Source organism: Hyperoodon ampullatus (assembly GCF_949752795.1).
Source record: "Hyperoodon ampullatus genome assembly, chromosome: 12".
Lineage (NCBI taxonomy): Eukaryota > Metazoa > Chordata > Mammalia > Artiodactyla > Ziphiidae > Hyperoodon > Hyperoodon ampullatus.
Window position 1 is genome coordinate 55,647,621 of NC_136925.1, and position 22,130 is coordinate 55,669,750.

The window sequence follows — 22,130 nt, forward strand, 5'->3', positions numbered from 1 at the left end:
TGTACAAAATGGAAGGTTTTTATAAGAAGAAGAGTGGGGCAAGGGAGCTACTAGCAAAAAGAAAAGAATTATTTTTAGGCCAGGACATCTTCTTTGAGGAAGAAAAGGAACAGCAAGGGTTTTATGATTCAGATCACCTCTTCTTCCTCTGAGAGATGGAGAGGGATCACAGGACAGATTATCCTACTGGTGCTTGACCATGAAATCCAGATTGGTCAACTAAGATAACATTTCTGGAAGAAACTGAAACTGCAGTTGGATCAGGTATAAATCTAGGTTTTGTATCATGAACTTTTAGCATGAGTGATGCCATTTTGGGACTGTGGTTTTCTTTTGAACAGTAATTAATTAAAAGAATCCTTTAACATGTGTAGTACAAGTCTGAAAAATATTTGATTAAAAAACTCTAGAAATATTTCAGTGTTCTTTTAAAACTGAACAAAAGGCTAGGAGTAACAACAACAAAAGAGAGAGCAACGACCAAGTGATAATCAATAGTCACTACCAATATAAGACAAGTGTTGAAAGGATATAGAAAAATATAGTTCTTAATCACAACCTACCACAAGGATAACTCAGGACTTGGATGTCATCAATGGCAATATAACCACTTCTTCCTCCTGAGACTTCAGCTTCAAATATTACCTGTCAGGAAGAAATAGAAAACGCTTACAACAATCATTTTTAAGAAATTTTCACAGTGAAAGGAAAATAGCTATAACACACTTACAAAAATTAAAATTTAATTTTCGTCCAATAAGAATTAAAATTTCATCTTATAATGTGAGTAATTTCCTAAACCTTGTACAGGTAAACAACATTTTTTTGAAGAGCAATTAAATTATTGAGGTCAAGCAGTTCTCACTAAATTTCTTAAGCAACTATTATTAAGTGTTGTAGATTTCTTGAATGGGCAATATACAGGCAGAATGAATAGGCAGATATAGCAAATCTCATATCTCTAAATTTTCCCTTATTGACTTTTTCCATTTTTGTTATTTATTTAACATATATTGAGCACCTACAAATGTGCCAAGCAGTATGCTAACCAGCGAAAACATCAACTGATCTAAGCTTTTAAATAGCTGAATTTTCAAAGACAGAAGTCATCAGATAGATTAGTGTTACTCCAGGCAAAAGGAACCATATACAATGGAATAGAACAGAACTCTGTGTTTGGGAAACCAAATGAATGTAATCTGTATAGCTACAAAGACTCAAGGGGAAAGAGATGAAATTAGAGAAGTAGGCATGGAAGACTTTGAATATCATGGGAGTGAAGTCAGGAGCATATCCTGTCAATGATTAATCAATTAAAAATATATATTATTAATAAATATTTTAATAAATATATTTTTAAAAATCAATGTTCAGATATAAGCTAATGTTTTAGAATTTTGTTGTTACAGTCAATCACAGAACTTCGTAAAGACTTTCCCTTAGTAACGTGTGCTGTGACTCTTCAAGAGAAAACGGATTAAGCATGCCACATTTCAACATTTTATTTGACTATGGGCTCCTTTATTCATGGAGAGACATAGGTTATCTTTGGAGTGTTTCGCAAAACGTTTTAGGAAACATATTGGAAATTGATATTTAAAGTAGGAATAAAATATAATCAAATTGGTCTATTACAAATATATTTGGCTCAAGACTTCCCTGGTGGTGCAGTGGTTAAGAATCTGCCTGCCAATGCAGGGGACATGGGTTCGATCCCTGGTCTGGGAAGATCCCACATGCCATGGAGCAACTAAGCCTGTGTGCCACAACTACTGAGCCTGCGCTCTAGAGCCCGTGAGCCACAACTACTGAGCCCACATGCCACAACTACTGAAGCCCGTGTGCCTACAGCCTATGCTCTGCAACAAGAGAAGCCACCGCAATGAGAAGCCCGCGCACCGCAAGGAAGAGTGGCCCCCACTCGCCGCAACTGGAGAGAGCCCGCGCAGTTGAGAGACCCAATGCAGCCAAAAATAAATAAATAAATTTTAAAAAGTAAAAATAAAGAAATATATTTGGCTAAAAGGTGGAGGATGGCCCCAAAGAAGGTAAGACTAGAAACAGACAAATAATATGCTAGTAGCAGTGAAAATAGAAAGATGAGAAGAAAAAGGAGAGATAAAAGAAATAATACTAAGGAAACAGACAAAATAGAAATTATTGATTCATTAGTTGTATAAAATAATAGGAAAATTCTCATTCCTGGCCTGGGTCCCTAGGTAGATAATGCTATTGTCTGTTGTCAAGAAGGAGGAAACTTCCCGCAGGTCTCATAGAAATGGGACCTAAGAACTGGCCAAAGCAGGTAGCTTTTATGCTTTTTAGACAAAGAAACAATAAATTTGTGAGGAAGTGACAGGAAATAGTTTTGGGTGCTCAATTAGTGAAGAACCTAAACAGAGTTTGGACCTGGGGTAGTAAATTAGTGAAGTAGCAAGGTTTGTTCACACAGACTTTTCAGCTCAGCATTCTCTATCTCTGATAAGAGGTAAGGGTGATAAGGGTGTTCTTCTACCTCCAGATGCAGGGGGTACACCTTTCACCTGAGAGATTTATTTCCTGCTTTCAGAAAGACAGAAAAAAGGGTCAGAGTATCCCTCTTGCACTGGCCATTTCTTAAGAAACTAACTGAAAATAATCAGTACACCATTGAGGCACATTTTGAGGCAGCCTGCCCTATGACCCAACACTATCAGGATCCCTAGCCAGAACATGTGATACAGAAAAAGATACAAATTTGAGGGAGAAGGTAACTAAGTACATTTCAGACATTTCAGATTCGATTAGCCTAGGATACATATGGGGTAAATGCTTAGGAGATAACTAGACAGATATATCTCAAAGAGAAGAGATGGGTTTAAAATAAAGCTATAGATTTGGAAGTCATCATCATGGCAGTGAGTAAGCTATAGATTTGAAAGTTACAGGGATTGGTGAGTAATACGGCATAGAAGATAAAAAGCTGCAAACCATGAAATGGAAGGCAAGAAGACAGCCAGCAGAAGTAAGGCCAACAAAGTACGATTCAGACAGAATGGTCGAGGAAGGCACTCCCCGCAGTCAGGCAGATCAACACTCCCACCAAAAGGATTAGAAAAGGCCAGATAAATTACAATGACCATAATTTTAAAACATCAGATATCTGCATAAACAATGGCATCTAGATGAGCACAAATTTTATGAGGACAGGATCTCTCCAATGTGATCCCAGGATCTTCTTTCCCATGGGACTATTTGCCAATTCTGGAAACAGGCTGTGTTTCTAGCTCAGCACAGATTTAGGGCCTCTATGGGAGAAAGTGAAAACACTGAAGCTTGCTGTAACTGTGTAAAAATAGAACAACAAACTAGAAATTTAAGAGTCTGAATAAAATAGATGCAGACTACGGCACAAAAGATGAACTGTAGGAGAGAGGTCAAGGAAAACTAAAGAAGTATCAATTAAAGTTAGCCATTAAGGGTTCTCTGGTAACTTTTGACACAGTTTTACTAAAGTGGAGGGGGATAAGTTTGACTGTTTTTATTTTTTTTATTTTTATTTAAGATGTTGGGGGTAGGAGTTTTTATTAATTAATTAATTTATTTTTGCTGTGTTGCGTCTTCGTTTCTGTGCGAGGGCTTTCTCTAGTTGTGGCAAGTGGGGGCCACTCTTCATCGCGGTGCGTGGGCCTCTCACTATCGCGGCCTCTCTTGTTGTGGAGCACAGGCTCCAGACGCGCAGGCTCAGTAGTTGTGGCTCACGGGCCCAGTTGCTTCGCGGCATGTGGGATCCTCCCAGACCAGGGCTCAAACCCATGTCCCCTGCATTAGCAGGCAGATTCTCAACCACTGCGCCACCAGGGAAGCCCCTGACTGTTTTTACTGTTTTTACTGAGCACTTACTATACTCAGGAGACTGTTCTAACTGAGCATGCTCATTCATGCTCACATCTTCTGTTGTTTCCTCTCTCTTTCTCTCTCTCTCTCTCTACACACACACAAATTCATTACATCTTCACTACAATCATATGAGGTAGTTATTATTTTTATCCTCAATTTAAAGAAAGTTAAGTGACTGCACCAAAGTCTAACAGCTAACAAGTCGTAGAGCCAGGGATGGACCCAAGTCAACCTCCAGGATCTAATCTTCCATCAACTTCACTACACTTCCTCTCAAGATCAAGAAACAAATGCAGTAGAACACTTAATTTAAATAGACTTTAAATTTCCTTTAAAAGTTTAATATGTTAAATTTTTAAAGTGTCATTTTAAATAGCAAACTAATTAGATATTCTATTGACTAAACAGCAGTATCAGCAATCAGCATTACGTCCTTCCCATTCTCATACCATATCTACATCCACCCCAAAGCCAATGACAATGGGACACAGCAGGCTGGGTGGATGGTTCATCTCCCCTCCAATCACTCCCATCACAAGCTACCTCCTGTGTTAGTTCTTTTCTACTTCAAGTTTGCCCTTTATGACTATTAATTTCCCTGGAATAAGTTAAAGCTGAGAAGTAGGAGAATGAGGTTTTTGGGGGAAGACAAATACTTCATGATGAAAGGAGGGCTAATCTATAAAGACAGAAATATATGTGTGTGTATGTGTGAGTGTGTGTATACGTGAGTGTGTGTATACATATCATTTGCATTTGATATGATAACAACTGTCATGTCACTTTCTAAATATTGGAACAAAGGTTTAGCAAGAAATAGAGAAGTAGAGACTTTAAATAATGTATAACTTGGAGCAGTTGTGGTACAGGCCACTATCTTGGGGGCGAGAAAATTTGTATTTGACACCCAACTCTCCTATTTACAAATTCTTGAGCAAATCACATAACTTTTAAGAGCCAAGTCCCAACTCCATAATATGGAGATAATGCAGCTTTCATTATAAAGTTTTGTGAGGATTAAACAGTAGCATCTGTAAAAGTACTATATAAACCAAAAGGTAAGATTATGAACATTGTTAATATAGGACATTTGTATAAGTATATTCCAGGAAAACAAGTTTTACTTGCTCGAATGGTAGTTCAAGGAAAGGGAAAGTATAGAAAGAAAAAATGAGAAAATTATTTTTGGAAAAAATACAGTCTTAAGAATAGGCCACACAGCTGAATAATTAATCAGTTCATTATTTCAGGTTTGTTACAGTCAGCATTAATTAAATTATTTTAATTCTAGGCTTATCTTAGTTTTACTTTCTCGAATTGTTTTACTTCGTAGGTGGTAGGTTTAAACATATTTACTACACCCCTGAGGAAAAGTTTCTTATTTATTCATTTAAATTCAGCTTTATTCTGGACAATAAATTTAGGCCTTGGTTTAAAAGGGAGTGAAAGAATTGGTTCTTTAGTAAAGAAAAAAAAATTGTTTCTCTTGTTAGTGACCTCGTTTTCCCTAAGTGTTGTCTCTGCCTCATTAACTAGAGCAAGAGGAAATTTCTAAGATCAGATTCCTTTACTGCTAAGTATCTAATCAGCTTTATCACTTTAACAGAGCCCTCACCTTGTAAGTCTCTTCTGTCCACTCAGGGAAAACCAATCTCAATAGCTTAATTATGCAAAACTTGCTTGGGCTAATGCTCAGGTCAGAGCTGATGCTGGGTGTCAAATAGAAAACTAGGGCTTCCCAGGAGAAGACAGCAAGGGAAGCCATACCAGATGTCAACTTGAACCCATCCAGGAGGCCAGCCTGAGAACAGAATGAAAGGGCTCTGCTTTTTATGCTGTTTCCACTCTACTCTGTTACCTAAAATACTGAAGGTGATGATTCTAATCAAATTTTTGCTACTCTAGCAACATTTTTGGATTACTAACTAACTAAGTGAAGTCAAGTCAAATTAAAGGAGGGGAGGAGGCGAACCCTAAAGAACAAGAACAACTTTATCTTTTGGCAAACTGAATTAATGCAGAAGAAGTACCTCATACAATGGAAAGCTGAACTCAAAGTAAGGAGCCTGGGCTCTGGTTGCTGGTTTGCTATCACATGTAACCCAGGCAACTAAATTAACCATGTCTTCAGAGCCTCACATGGGCAATACTGGCCTTGCCCATAACTCAGGTTTGTTGTGAAGATTGAATGGTATATGTGAAATGATTAAATGATATATAGAATGCCATGTAAGACAGGACATTATGGACATGAGAAAAATCTGAAATAAAAACTTGCACTTAATTTTCTTTCAATATATCACAGTGTTAAAAGTGTAGGCTCCAAAGTCAGATATACGTTGAGTTCACATTCTTTAAATGTTAACTTAAACTTATAGGAAAACATATGTAAAGTTACTTATGTAACTTTAACTGATGTACAGTCTAAACCTAAGTTTCTTTTTCTATAAAAAGAAACTATTAGTATGCACCTCAGGGTTAAGGGGGAATTAAATGAGATAACACACGTGAACCATTTAGCACAGCTCCTGGCACACGGTAAGCATTCTAGGTTAAGGGGCACCACTGTCATCATGGGAAGAAAATATCCATAAAGGACACATGTACTAAAATGAAATTTCTTCCCATTCCCTCCTCTCTTTTCAAAAACTTAACTCCCTGCCCTGAATTTGGAAAATTAAAAAATTTTTTTAAAAACTTAGAATAAACTGGTATTTCATTCCCATAAACCTCCTCAAATATGTTTTCTGTGATTTGAAGTTTTAAACACTGAATACTGTTAATGTAAAGTTCAAAGTAAATTACACATTTGCCTTCAAAGAATAAATGTAACAAAATGAAAACCTACAGAATAGAAATAGGTTTACTTCTATATGTTCCTGTCCTAATTTGGATAATGAATAAAATAGTCATCTATAATAAAATAGTCACCTGAATAAAACAGTCATCTTAACCGACATTACTAAAGCTGCAGGTCCATCCATATCAGTGCTAGTAAAGCACATACATCTACATCTATGATGTCAACGTGAGGCCTCAAAGTAAGGAGCTGTGCTTTGACTCAACTTTGTGTCCTCAAAGCTTATTCTTACTACCTGGTACATAGCAGACATTCAATAGATGCCAGCTGAACAACAACAATAACAAATTATATATAGATATGTACACACACACAATGTATAATATACATGAACATAATAAGTATGTTAGCATCATTAAATATAATTGACTTCTCTTTCTCTCATGTAAACTCTAAACATTGGATTCTCAAGGATCCATCCCAAGCCACCTCTCTCTTTTTGCCATACTTTTCACCCTGACAGGATAAAGGAAGATGAGCCTACAAAAAGACAGAGGAAACCAAGAAAAAATAAAGTGTGTAGAGATATAAAAGGGAAATGGAGGTACATGGTATCATAAAAGCCAATAAAAGAATATCTGAAGGAGAAGAGATGTCAGGACCAAATGCTGATCAAACACTAAGTAAGATGGAGATTAAAAATACCCTCATATATATCTTATAACTAGAAGTTTGTACACTGTGACCAACATATCCCCACTTCTCCCAAACCCCAGACCCTAGTATCCAACATTCTAGTCTCTGTTTCTTTGAGGTTTTTTTTTTTTTGATTCCACATATAAATGATGTAATACCAGAGAACACAAATTTCTGGTTATAAGATGAATAATTTCTGCGGATCTAATGTTTAGCATGGTGATTGTGTTTAAAACCACTGTATTACATACTTGAAAGTTGTTAAGAGAGTGAATCTTAAATGTTCCCACGACCAAAGAAGAAATGGTAATTATGTGACAGGGTGGTGTTAGCTAATGCTATAGTGGTAATCATTCTGCAATACATACTTGTATCAAATCAGCACATTGTACACCTTAAACTTACATAATGTTATATGTCAATTATATCTCAGTAAAGCTGAAACAAAACCACTCCTTATATGTAACACTGTGGTTAAGAGTGACCAAATGAAGCACCATGATATGAAGTAACAGAAATGGTAACCATATTAGACAATAATGAAGAGAGCAGAGGAGTGGAGATGTTTGTAACCCTCCCACAGGAAGTATGCCTGAATCGGTGGAGAAATCTAACCAAGGATGGAAGAAGATATGCAGTCAAGGGAAGCGTTCAACTTTTTATTATCACTTTTAGGACGGAAAATACTTAGACGTTTTGAAGTTGATGAAGATGATTCAGTTTGAAGGGAATGTTTGAGTGTAAATGAGAGAAATAACTGTTAATGTGAAATAGGATAGCACAGGATCCAAATCACAGGTCAGAGGAGGGGCTCTACTTCTTTTATAATGTGAGGAAAGAAGGAGAGGATGAATGAAGATATGAGTAGGATTTGTAGGATTGGTAGATAAGGGAGTTTCTCTTGTATGGCCTCAGTTTTCTCAGCTACAAGGGATGGGCTAGTGGGAAGGAGGAGTGGTTGGAGTTTGGAGAGAAATGAATGGAGTAGAATGGACAGAAGAGGAGAAAAGGAATTGAAAAGAAAAATGTGATAGGATCTCCAGGAGTATTGTGGGCCCATCTGAAGTTAGTGACTGTGAATTTCTAGTGATCCTGATCTACTACGGAGCGTGATTCTATTTAAAATAGAATTTGCTTGATTTTAAGCTCATAAAAAGTAGACAGAAAAAAAGGAATCAAGAAGTTTATGGAAATAGAAAATGTGACCAAAAAAAGATTACAAAGAAATCAAATTTTGATACAATGAGCAAATTGATGAATTAGCAAAAGACAGACGGTTTGATCAACGGATGCTCCCCATGAGGCTGATGAATGATCTCAGTGAAATTAATCAAGTAGAAAGAGATTAATTTATGTTATGGTCAGAAGGTGAGATGCTTACATGTAAAGCTAGAACACTTGTGAGCTATTATAAGATCTGTATAATAAGAACAGCAGGTTAAAAAAGGTAGGTGATTTTTGGAGACGAGGAGGTGAAGGAACTACCTAGGGACTTTCCACAAATATACCAAAGCCATCAGGATAATGGTGGGCCTTGGGAGTGAAGAAAGCAAGTCTGACACCAGTAATAAAGTTCAGGATGAATAGAAGAAAATGACTTGGGATCCAGAGGAAAGCAATCATGAGGGTGATGGCATGGTTGAAAGAATTCAAAGGGGCAAGGGTGTTTCCCATCCATTAAACTGATCCTAAGTTGCAGGGTATTAATATCTGCCCTTTTAGAGACTGTTTGGGAAGAAGTGTCCTCAGTCTAGAGCCACAAACAGAGCATGATTATTATAACATAATTAATTGTCTCAATAAATTCTCAAGGTTTATCTTTACTACTGAAATATAAGCTCATTGAGGGCAGTGACCTGTTTATTCCCCACAGCATCAGTGAATCACAAGAATCCTGTTGAAAACTGGGGCTCAGAAAGAGTTTCAACATGTTACAGAAAGGAACTGTGCATCAGTTAATTCTAGCTAATAGTTTTGCTTTCAGGGGAATTATGGGATAAGGTATTTAATTCACTTTTACTTAACTCATAAAATTTTGTTGACATAATAAAATGACTCTCCCTTGAGAAAGTTTCAGATAATTTTCCCAAGCTAATTTACAAATCATGAAAACATAATTACTTCCCTTGAATAGTTAAATAATGCTGTGAGGAATAAATTTCTGCTTACAGGCCCCAGAAGATCTTAAACTGAGTAAGTCAAATACCTATGTGGAAACTTCAAAGTATAGAATCCAGTTTCTTTTCAAGTGTGAAAATATTCTATTTCCGTTCATACTTAAAAATTAATATACACATAAATGGCAGGTGATACCAAAAGTCCAGCGTATAGCTAGCCGTCACTGTTAACCCACTGTAGCTCCTCTCACAGGCACTGTCAGTCTGAGGTTCTGCTTCCTCAGTAAAGATTTGCTGAAAGTGTTATAGAAAAGGAGCTTCTCCCTACATGCCAGGCTGGCTTGCCTATTGAGTCATGTAATAGTTGGTTTCTAAGAGTCTAACACGTGAAAATGTCTTTAGTAAAGGCCTGGGGGCTTTCTGAAACAAACGCATTGTTAACAGCCCTTGCCTACTGCTTGCTTACTTGTTTATTTAGCTCCTGAAAAACATAAATGCCTGCAACTGCAAAAGGTACCTAGAAAAAACACGTAAGCAAAAGAAATACTGGTATATTCTTTGGTTTTAAAGCTGCTTGAGAGAGTAATTAGAGGATTCTAATTATAATGCATACTAAATATGGAAGGCAGTTAAGACATATAATATAGCTGAAATTGATTCTTCATCTAAAACCCTTTCATATTTCAGATTTTAGCTATCCTTACACCTCCATGACTTACAGGTATGAAAAAACTCAAAATCAGTCATTTTCCTTAAGATGTCCTGAGATTAAATATGATCAGTTTCTTAGGAGGACTAGTCCTGTCAAGACTTAACATTAGGACTGTGCAGTCTGCAGAGAGTAATGAGGGTTCCAGAGATTCTAAAACATACACTGTTACCTGAATACATACAGGTTTTTTGTATAGTTACAAGGCCTACAATGCAGCAGAAGCACACGCACGTACGCACGCACAGTCCTATCTTTCCACACACAATTATAATAATATAATAGTGATCTAAGTAGATTTTTGAATGCAAATTCTGTGTGTAGTGGAGACAAGTATTCTTGAATAAAATGTCAATATTACAAAAATATCCTGAGGTTTAAATTGCCTAAGTGATGAGAGGGACTGCTACATTATCTAACATGGATGACAACAGCAGGTATAACAAGACCGCACTTGCATCAAAAGCAACTGCAACCCTTTCCAGAGTGGTATTGTGTTTGCCTGATAAAAAACAGAACATCAGTGAAAGCACATGCCAGTGTCCAGGCAAAAGTAAAAAATGCAGGACCACAGATCAAAAGGATAAAATAAAACCTAAGAGATTTCACACCAGAGTAGACTGTATAAAATAAAAGCCCAAAGAAGGCTGTCTGAGAAAGCTCCATGCTAAAACGAATATGCAAGCATAGTACATTCCTATGCTTCAAATTAGCCCAGGCTATCTCTAATGTAATCACCAAAAGTATCTAGAAGATCTAAATAAAGGAATTAATAATAATCATTTTTAGAGCTTAAGCCAGAATGCTTCTGCTCATAATAATAGTCCATTAGCTATTTAAATTAACTTTCATTCCTTAAACACACACTTGTAAAAAACTGTCAATGGTCCTTTTAATTTGAATAGATATTGATGTAGATTCATACGTAAAAAAACACATGACTCCATAATATGGCTAAGAGACACCCAAACTCCATCTCTGAAAACAGATAAACTTAAAACTTGAAACAAGAATAAATAATACTTACAAAATAAATGCAAGAGGAATTTTTGTGTTCTTTGCATGTTCTCTATATTATTAAGATGCCTTTGGGGGGGCTTCGCTGGTGGCACAGTGGTTGAGAGTCCGCCTGCCGATGCAGGGGACATGGGTTCGTGCCCCGGTCCGGGAAGATCCCACATGCCGCGGAGCGGCTGGGCCTGTGAGCCATGGCCGTTGAGCCTGCGCGTCCAGAGCCTGTGCTCTGCAACGGGAGAGGCCACAACAGCGCGAAGCCCACATACCGCAAAAAAAAAAAAAAAAAAAAAAAAAAGATGCCTTTGGGGAGGAGGAAGGCATATACTGCTTTCTCAAAAAGGTTTTGAGGGACTTCCCTGGTGGTGCAGTGGTTAAGAATACACTTGCCAATGCAGGGGAGATGGGTTCGAGCCCTGCTCTGGGAAGATCCCACATGCTGTGGAGCAACTAAGCACGTGTGCCACAACTACTGAGCCTGCGCTCCAGAGTCCGCGAGCCACAACTACTGAGCCCGTGTGCCACAAGACAAGCCACCACAATGAGAAGCCCACACACCACAAGGAAGAGCAGCCCCTGCTCGCCTCAACTAGAGAAACCGCGTGCGCAGCAGCAAATACCCAACACAGCCATAATTAATTAATTTAAAAAACAAGGCTTTGATATGTCTTTTATTATAATGGAGACACACACACACACACACACACACACACACACACACACACATGCAAAACACAGATAAGAGCACACCAGCATCAGGCAGAGCCTCAACTCCGAGTCACAGACCTCCACTCAAACCCCTGTGCTGACCTCATGGAGTCATTGTGAGGATTAAAAGAGATTATACACAATTTGGAAGGTTCTCCATAAATGTTAACCCTTTCTTCCCTTTCCTACCCTTCTCCAGTGACTGATCCAATGGGCACTGCCCTAAGACCACAGCCTTTGAGAAATAAGGCAAGAGGGCAGTTTCAGGTGGCAATGATGCCAGAGACCATGAGGAAACAACTCTTACCAATTTATTTATTTATGTTTTTAAACATCTTTATTGGAGTAAAATTGTTTACAATGGTGTGTTAGTTAGTGCTGTATAACAAAATGAATCAGCTATACATATACATATATCCCCATATCTCCTCCCTCTTGCGTCTGCCTCCCACACTCCCTATCCCACCCCTCTAGGTGGTCACAAAACACCGAGCTGCTCCCCCTGTGCTATGCAGCTGCTTCACACTAGCTAACTGTTTTACATTTGGTAGTATATATATGTACATGCCACTCTCTCACTTTGTCCCAGCTTACCCTTCCCCCTCCCCGTGTCCTCAAGTCCATTCTCTAGTAGGTGTGTGTCTTTATTCCCATCCTGCCCCTAGGTACTTCATGACTTTTTTTTTTTTCTAGATTCCATATATATAAGTGTTAGCATACAGTATTTGTTTTTCTCTTTCTGACTTACTTCACTTTGTATTACAGACTATAGGTTCATCCACCTCACTACAAATAACTCAATTTTGTTTCTTTTCATGGCTGAGTAATATTCCATTGTACATATGTGCCACATCTTCTTTATCCATTCATCTGTCGATGGACACTTAGGTTGCTTCCACGTCCTGGTGACTGTAAATAGAGCTGCAATGAACATTGTGGTACATGACTCTTTTCGAATTATGGTTTTCTCAGGGTATATGCCCAGTAGTGGGATTGCTGGGTCGTATGGTAGTCCTATTTTTAGGTTTTTAAGGAACCTCCATACTGTTCTCCATAGTGGCTGTATCAATTTACATTCCCACCAAAGTGCAGTAGGGTTCACTTTTCTCCACAGCCTGTCCAGCATTTATTGTTTGTAGATTTTCTGATGATGGCCATTCTGACTGGTGTGAGGTGATATCTCATTGTAGTTTTGATTTGCATTTCTCTAATGATTAATGATGTTGAGCATTCTTTCATGTGTTTGTTGGCAATCTGTATATCTTCTTTGGAGAAATGTCTATTAAGGTCTTCTGACCATTTTTGGATTCAGTTGTTTGTTTTTTTTTGATATTGAGCTGCATGAACTGCTTGTAAATTTTGGAAATTCAGCCTTTGTCAGTTGCTTCATTTGCAAATACTTTCTCCCATTCTAGGGTTGTCTTTCCGTCTTCTTTATGGTCTCCTTTGCCATGCAAAAGCTTTTAAGTTTCATTAGGTCCCATTTGTTTACTTTTATTTTTATTTCCTTTTCTCTAGGAGGTAAGTCAAAAAGGATCTTGCTGTGATTCATGTCATAGAGTGTTCTGCCTATGTTTTCCTCTAAGAGTTTTATAGTGTCTGGCCTTACACTTAGGTCTTTAATCCATTTTGACTTTATTTTTGTGTATGGTGTTAGGGAATGCTCTAATTTCATTCTTTTACATGTAGCTGTCCAGTTTTCCCAGCACCACTTATTGAAGAGGCTGTCTTTTCTCCAATGTATATTCTTGCCTCCTTTATCAAAAATAAGGTGACCATATGTGCATGGGTTTATCTCTGGGCTTTCTATCCTGTTCCATTGATCTATATTTCTGTTTTTGTGGCAGTACCATACTGTCTTGATGACTGTAGCTTTGTAGTATAGTCTGAAGTCAGGGAGACTGATTCCTCCAGCTCCATTTTTCTTTCTGAAGATCGCTTTGGCTATTTGGGGTCTTTTGTGTTTCCATACAAATTGTGAAATTTTTTGTTCTAGATCTGTGAAAAATGCCAGTGGTAGTTTGATAGGGATTGATTTGAATCTGTAGATTGCTTTGGGTAGTATAGTCATTTTCACAATGTTGATTCTTCCAATCCAAGAACGTGGTGTATCTCTCCATCTGTTTGTATCACCTTTAACTTCTTTCATCGGTGTCTTATAGTTTTCTGCACACAGGTCTTTTGTATCCTTAGGTAGGTTTATTCCGAGGTATTTTATTCTTTTTGTTGCAATGGTAAATGGGAGTGTTTTCTTAATTTCACTTTCAGATTTTTCATCATTAGTGTAATAGGAATTCAAGAGATTTCTGTGTATTAGCTTTGTATCCTGCTACTTTACCAAATTCATTGATTAGCTCTAATAGTTTTCTGGTAGCATCTTTAGGATTCTCTATGTATAGTATCATGTCATCTGCAAATAGTGACAGCTGTACTTCTTTTTTTCTGTTTTGGATTCCTTTTATTTCTTTTTCTTCTCTGATTGCTGTGGCTAAAACTTCCAAAACAATGTTGAAGAATAGTGGTGAGAGTGGGCAACCTTGTCTTGTTCCTGATATTAGAGGAAATGGTCTCCGTTTTTCACCACTGAGGATGATGTTGGCTGTGGGTTTGTCACATATGGCCTTTATTATATTGAGATAAGTTCCCTCTATGCTTACTTTCTGGAGGGTTTTTATCATAAATCGGTTTTGAATTCTGTTGAAATCTTTTTCTGCATCTATTGAGATGATCATATGGTTTTTATTCTTCAGTTTGTTAATATGGTGTATCACATGGATTGATTTGCATATATTGAAGAATCCTTGTATTCCTGGGATACACCCCACTTGATCATGGTGTATGATCCTTTTAATGTGCTGTTGTATTGTATTTGTTAGCATCTTGTTGAGGATTTTTGCATCTATGTTCATCAGTGATATTGGCCTGTAGTTTTCTTTCTTTGTGATATTGTTGTCTGGTTTTGGTATCAGGGTGATGGTAGCCTCGTAGAATGAGTTTCGGAGTGTTCCTCCCTCTGCTATACTTTGGAAGAGTTTGAGAAGGATAGGTGTTAGCTCTTCTATAAATGTTTGATAGAATTCGCCTGTGAAGCCATCTGGTCTTGGGCTTTTGTTTGTTGGAAGATTTTTAATCACAGTTTCAATTTCAGTACTTGTGATTGGTCAGTTCATATTTTCTATTTCTGCCTGATTCAGTCTTGGAAGGTTGTGCTTTTCTAAGAATTTGTCCATTTCTTCCAGGTTGTCTGTTTTATTGGCATAGAGTGCTCGAAGTAATCTCTCATGATCCTTTGTATTTCTGCAGTGTCAGTTGTTATTTCTCCTTTTACATTTCTAATTCTGTTGATTTGAGTCTTCTCCCTTTTTTTCTTGATGAGTCTGGCTAATGGTTTATCAATTTTGTTTACCTTCTCAAAGAACCAGCTTTTAGTTTTATTGATCTTAGCTACTGTTTCCTTCATTTCTTTTTCATTTATTTATGATCTGATCTGTATGATTTCTTTCCTTCTGCTAACTCTGGGGGTTTTTTGTTCTTCTTTCTCCAATTTCTTTAGGTGTAAAGTTAGGTTGTTTATTTCAGATGTTTCTTGTTTCTTAAGGTAGGATTGTACTGCTATAAACTTCCCTCTTAGAACTGCTTTTACTGCATCCCATAGGTTTTGGGTCATTGTGTTTTCACTGTCATTTGTTTCTAGGTATTTTCTGATTTCCTCTTTGATTTCTTCAGTGATCTCTTGGTTATTACATAGTGTGTTGTTTATCCTCCATGTGTTTGTATTTTTTACAGATTTTTTTCCTGTAACTGATGTCTAGTCTCATAGTGCTGTGGTCGGAAAAGATACTGGATACAATTTCAGTTTTCTTAAATTTACCAAGGCTTGATTTCTGACCCAAGGTATGATCTATCCTGGAGAATGTTCCATGAGCACTGGAGAAGAAAGTGTATTCTGTTGTTTTTGCATGGTATGTCCTACAAATATCGATTAAGTCTATCTTGTTTAATGTATCTTTTAATGCTTGTGTTTCCTTATTTATTTTCATTTTGGATGATCTGTCCTTTGGTGAAAGTGGGGTGTTAAAGTCCCCTACTATGATTGTGTTACTGTCGATTTCCCCTTTTATGGCTGTTAGTATTTGCCTTATGTATTGAGGTGCTCCTATGTTGGGTACATAAATATTTACAATTGTTGTATCTTCTTCTTGGATTGACCCCTTGATCATTATGTAATGTCCTTTTTTGTCTCTTGTAATACTCTTTGTTTTAAAGTCTATTTTGTCTATTTAAAGTCTATTTTGTCTGATACGAGAATTGCTACTCCAGCTTTCTTTTGATTTCCATTTGCATGGAATATCTTTTTCCATCCCCTCACTTTCAGTCTGTATGTGTGCCACAGTCTGTATGTATGTATCCACACCGGTCAGAATAAAAGGGAGAATGAAAGAAAGAAAGAAAGAAAGAAAAACTAAAGTAAAATAAAATTATTAAAGTAAAAAATAAAAAATTATTAAAATTAAAAAAAAATTTAAGTAATGAAAATAAAAGAAAGAGAGCAACCAAAACAAAAACAAATCCACCAATGATAACAAGTTCTAAAAGTTATACTAAAAAAAAAAAAAAAAGTACAGACAGAACCCTAGGACAAAAGGTAAAAGCAAAGCTATACAGACAACATCACACACAGAAGCATACATATACACACTCACAAAAAGAGAAAAAGGAAAGAAATATATATATCATTGCTTCCAAAGTCCACAGCCTCAATTTGGGATGAATCGTTGTCTATTCAGGTATTCCAGAGATGCAGGGTACATCAAGTTGATTGTGGAGATTTAATCCGCTGCTCCTGAGGCTTCTGGGAGAGATTTCCCTTTCTCTTCTTTGTTCACACAGCTTTGGATTTAGCCCTGCCTTTGCGTGTAGGTCACCTGCGGGTTCTTCACTCAGACAGGACAGGGTTAAAGGAGCAGCTGATTAGGGGGCTCTGACTCACTCAGGCCGGGGGGAAGGAGGGGTACAGAGTGCAGGGTGAGCCTGTGGCGGCTGAGGCTGGCACAATGTTGCACCAGCCTGAGGCGTGCCATGTGTTCTCCCAGGGAAGTTGTTCCTGGATCACGGGACCCTGGCAGTGGCGGGCTGCACAGGGTCCCAGGCGGGGAGGTGTGGATTGTGACCTGTGCTTACACACAGGCTTCTTGATGGCTTCAGCAGCAGCCTTAGTGTTTCATGCCCATCTCTGGGGTCCGTGCTGTTAGCTGCAGCTCGCGCCCATCTCTGGAGCTCGTTTCGGTGGTGCTCTGAATCCCTTCTCCTTGTGCACCCCGAAACAGTGGTCTCTTGCCTCTTAGGCAGCTCCAGACTTTTTCCCGGACTCCCTCCCGGATAGCTGTGGTGCACTAGCCCCCTTCAGATTGTGTTCCCGCAGCCAACCCCAGTCCTCTCCCTGGTATCTGACCTTCGAAGCCCGAGCCTCAGCTCCCAGCCCCAACCCGTCCCGGTGGGTGAGCAGACAGGCCTCTCAGGCTGGTGAGTGCTGGTCAGCAACGATCCTGTGTGCGGGAATGTCTCCACTTTGCCCTCTGCACCCCTGTTGCTGTGCTCTCCTCCATGACTCCGAAGCTTCCCCCCTCCGCCACCCACGAAGGGGCTTCCTAGTGTGTGGAAACCTTTCCTCCTTCACAGCTCCCTCCCGTCCCTATTCTTTTGTCTCTGTTTTTTCTTTTTTCTTTTTCCCTACCCAGGTACGTGGGGAGTTTCTTGCCTTTTGGGAGGTCTGAATTCTTCTGCCAGTATTCAGTAGGTGTTCTGTAGGAGTTGTTCGACATGTAGATGTATTTCTGATATATTTGTGGGGAGGAAGGTGATCTCCACTTCTTATTCTTCCGCCATGTTGAAGCTCCTCTCTTACCTCTTTAGTACTGCAGTAACACACCCACTACCTTACCCATTCTTAATCTCTAACGCAAAAAACATTTTAAACAATCCTACACCGGCACCACTAAACTATCCTTACATGAAACCTTTTTTTTTTTTTTTTTTTTTGCGGTACACAGGCCTCCCACTGTTGTGGCCTCTCGCGTTGTGGAGCACAGGCTCCGGACGCGCAGGCTCAGCGGCCATGGCTCACGGGCCCAGCCGCTCTGCGGCATGTGGGATCTTCCTGGACCGGGGCACGAACCCGTGTCTCCTGTATCAGCAGGCAGACTCTCAAACACTGCACCACCAGGAGAGCCCCACATGAAACCGTTTTTATCTCAATTAGAGGCCTACTATGGTGAAGCCAGCTGAGACTAGAGACCACAGTATAATGTATCCAACTACCTTCATTGTTTAGAATACCCAATTCCAAGACAAGCAGACAGACTGAGCATAATACTATATTCGAAATGCCTTTAAATATGTATCAGAAATAAATTGAAGTAGGACCCACTATTCATGGCACAGCCTAATTTATGTTAGAGTATGAATTTAGCGATAAGAAGAAAAAGTCAAAAAGGCAATTAGAAGAGGGAAATGAAACAAAAGGTAACTAAAATAATCCAAGATCTAAAAATGCCATTCATCACATTTTTCATCCTATGGGTCTGTCCTTAAATACATAAGCAAACAACTTACATCATAAAAGATCTGGTATAAAACTGAAAGTGGGGAAGCAAAGGGTAGCAAATTCATCAGCAAAATGTCATTTCTGTATCTTTGCTATCATAGCTCCACCATCTGGGTTATATTTTATAGTTAGTTGTCTGAGCCAGAAATAAAAGATGACTGGTTAAGGTTGCTATTTCTATCAACATGACACTGAATTTCAGCACTATTTTTCCTTGCTTCTAGAGATGTGCCATTTGTCTTCCTGCAATCCACAGGCAGAACCTTTTAAATTTTAGCACCAACAGTCCAATCTCACACATAGCAGAAGTAGATCACTTCACTTGCACAACTCTATCTGAAAAAAAATGCTTTCAAACTAACACAGTAAGACTTTTTCTCACCAAACATAAGTGACTCTCAAGAGCTTTAATCTATACTCATGGAGCTCAATTAAGAAAATTAAAATGAGCAGAGCAACCTATACGTACTATCACACTAAAAAATCTATCAACATACAAAATCTGTTGGTAGTATGCATTTATATTATAAAGAAAAGCAAGCTTTAAGTGAACCAGGTAATTAAATACCATTCAACAGGTAGTATAACCAGATCAGACTACATCAAGGCAAAGTTCAACTGAATGCTAAACCTGAGCCCTCACATCACAAATGCAAACATATTAATAAGTAATTGTTTTGTTAAGACCACGTGTAAAAAAAGAACTCTTTATTTTCATCATATTGGCTTAAGAATTAAGTAATTTCAAAAGTACTACAAGTAACCTTTCCCTCTTGAAAAAACAGGTCAGGGTTAGGGAAGGGAGAGATTTTTACACAAAGTTAATTAGTGTAACCAACTTGTGTATTTAGTTGAACATAGGGATAAATAACTCCATAAATTTTTTTCCCATTTTATTTTGCAGGTAAATGAGCAAGAACAGTGATATCTTTGGCTCTAAGGATTAAATAGTACAGATATAACTAGCTATTATATAATTTAAGATATTAGTGGGAAACTTTAGAAGAAATCCTAGCACTACAGTAATGCTAGACATCCCAGCACTGCTGAAAAATGGGTGCATACACAGAAATGTGCAGACACATATTTGCCTTGACATTTTTATTAAAAAAATTCTGAGCTTAATTAACTAAAAGTATACATTTCATTTAATTCTTTACAGAATATCAACTAAAGTTCAGTGACATAGTTAATAAAGTAATCATGTGTCATACATCAGTGAAGGACACAGTCATACTTTAAGAATCTTTCTTGATAAAATTTTAAGACAAGAAGTTGTTATCTAGAATACTCAGAGATCTGAAGTTAGCTAGTACTGAAGTCTGAAATCTCAATCAAAAAAGGAAAATGGACATCCCTTTCTATATTATAAAATCAATATTATTTCTGAAGAATACTCATAACCCCTCAGGGTATCTGGAAATCAATAAAAAATGGGTTATCTGAGGCAGAGAATTTTAGAAATAACAATACTGATGACAAAGAAATCACTGGAACTCTTTGTATAACTACAAAAGCCTAAAACTATATAAAAAATGTGATTGGTTCATAAACCATTTTTGTTACCCACAGCAGACAAAAGGATGGAATAAAATTGGCCTTCAAAGATAGTGAAAGATAAGCTCTATCTTTACTGAGAAAAGGGAATGAGAAAGGACGAAAAGCCTTAATTTTTTTTGCAGGATTTGATTATAGGTGAGGGAATGTGACAGTCACTGTAATGACCAAGTTTGTTCTTTAATGAACAGCATAAACAATAGAAACCAACCTAAAGCGATTTAGGTGACCTGAAAGAGTCACTCAAATGAATCTAGAAGTAGATTAGAAATTTTTTAAGACAAAGGCCTTTTCCAGAGACTTCAGAAGATATTTAACCTTCTTAAACTTTGCCCTGGTTCTGCACAGTGACATTAATATATTAGCAAATCATATATATGTTGAAGGTTGCAAAAATACCTTGGAGAGGCCAGGTCAATGGTCCAGCATCAACAACATCTGGGGACTTGTTAGAAATGCAAAATACTTAGGCCTCACCCACAAAGTCTCTCCAGTTGATTCTGATGCAGGCTAACGTCTGAGAACCATGCAGCTGAAATGATCTACCTTGGTTTAGAGATAAAGACTCGGAGCTAGAAGTCTTTGTCTTGGTTCTACAATTAGTAATGGAAGAGTTGGTTCTAAGAACCTGTTTTCTTGCTTCAGTATCTTTCTCTTTGCATGGAAAATCAATTCATGGTTGGACTCATGGGTTTTCTTTTTCAGATACCCAGCTAAAATTAAAATATATGAATGTCTGTATAAAATACTAATTTTATAAAGTTTAAACAATTGGCTATTCATTTATTCATCAAAAAAATGTCTGCAGTGAGTAATATTTGATAGTCACCAGAAAGAAAGAAGTACCTAATGTGATTGATTTGCACCTACAAAAGGACACTGGCAGCAATAACTAGAATGAAGGACTGGAATCTCATCAGAAGGAACTAAACATCTAAAACTGCACCTAAACATGCTTGGATATTACTCAGCCTATCAAGAAATATCTATTGCACACATGTACAACAATGTGAGAAGATTTTATCCCTATATTCATATACATATTTATGAAGAGAGCAAGTACGTATTATTATATCTCCAGGAAAACGTGTGTGTGTGTAGTTTGTTTGTTTGTTTTTTTAATCCAAAATTTTACTACCAAAACACCAGTGTTTAAAGTAAATAATCTTAGAGGCTTTACTTAAATTTAATATGAGACTGAAAATAATGTCATAAACATTGCCTTCACTCTGAGATTTATAAAACAGTAAGTGAAGTTCATGTAATAAAATGAAAAGTTTTTATTCCTTTCACTCTATGTTAAACCCAGTTTTCATAGATAGGAGAGGGATGAAAATTCATCTTTAATTTTCCCTATACTGTATGTCACCAAAAAAGCAATGATTTACTGAACTAATTCAAACTCTGGACTCTCAAAAATCAGAGGGCTCTCTGAATTGTAAATAGACCTAAACTTTACTGGTGAAAAGCATGGCAGAAAGAAAAATAGCCAGAATGTATTTTTTATTCAGAAATGAATTAGGACCACTAAGAATTACTTAAATATGATATTTTGAGGAGATGCACAAGGAGGAATTTACAGGAAATAAAATGATTTCCTTTTTACTTACACTATAGTTCTATTAATTTTTAAAAGACACTAGTTTAGCTGTATCTACACTGTTTGTACCTATTTTCTTCTGTAAAAGGATAAAGGTTATGGGAAATCCCTTCAAATTTCTTTAATAAGATCACTGCATAATGTTAAATCAAGCAAGGTAATAACATGATTATGCTTAAAAGATCAAAATATTTTACACATACAGTGATACCACAGAGTTAATCATGCATGGTTTAATTGGCTAGTAGATTAGTGGGGTTTTTTTTTTTTTTTTTTGGCCTCACAGCTTGTGGGATTTTAGTTCCCCAACCAGGGACTGAACCTGGGTCCTTGGCAGTGAGAGTGCGGAATCTTAACCACTGGGCCGCCAGAGAATTCCCAGCTAAGCCTTGATTTTATATTTTCCTTTCCCTTTTCCTGAAGTGCCCATGCTAATACTAGAGATA

The 22,130-nt window shown here is 37.6% G+C and overlaps 1 protein-coding gene across 6 annotated transcripts in view; it reads right to left on the minus strand.

Moving 5' to 3' along the window:
- The window catches only part of PTPRK (protein tyrosine phosphatase receptor type K), a gene marked incomplete at its 3' end in the record, with an annotated part of 565,453 nt that overhangs the window by 279,730 nt on the left and 263,593 nt on the right, over nucleotides 1-22,130 (minus strand). For all 6 annotated transcript variants that reach the window (XM_079716965.1, XM_079716964.1, XM_079716962.1 and 3 more), the window contains exon 4: nucleotides 564-645. In XM_079716965.1, coding sequence (XP_079573091.1) covers nucleotides 564-645 — 82 coding nt within the window. The remainder of the gene's footprint in view (nucleotides 1-563; nucleotides 646-22,130) is intronic.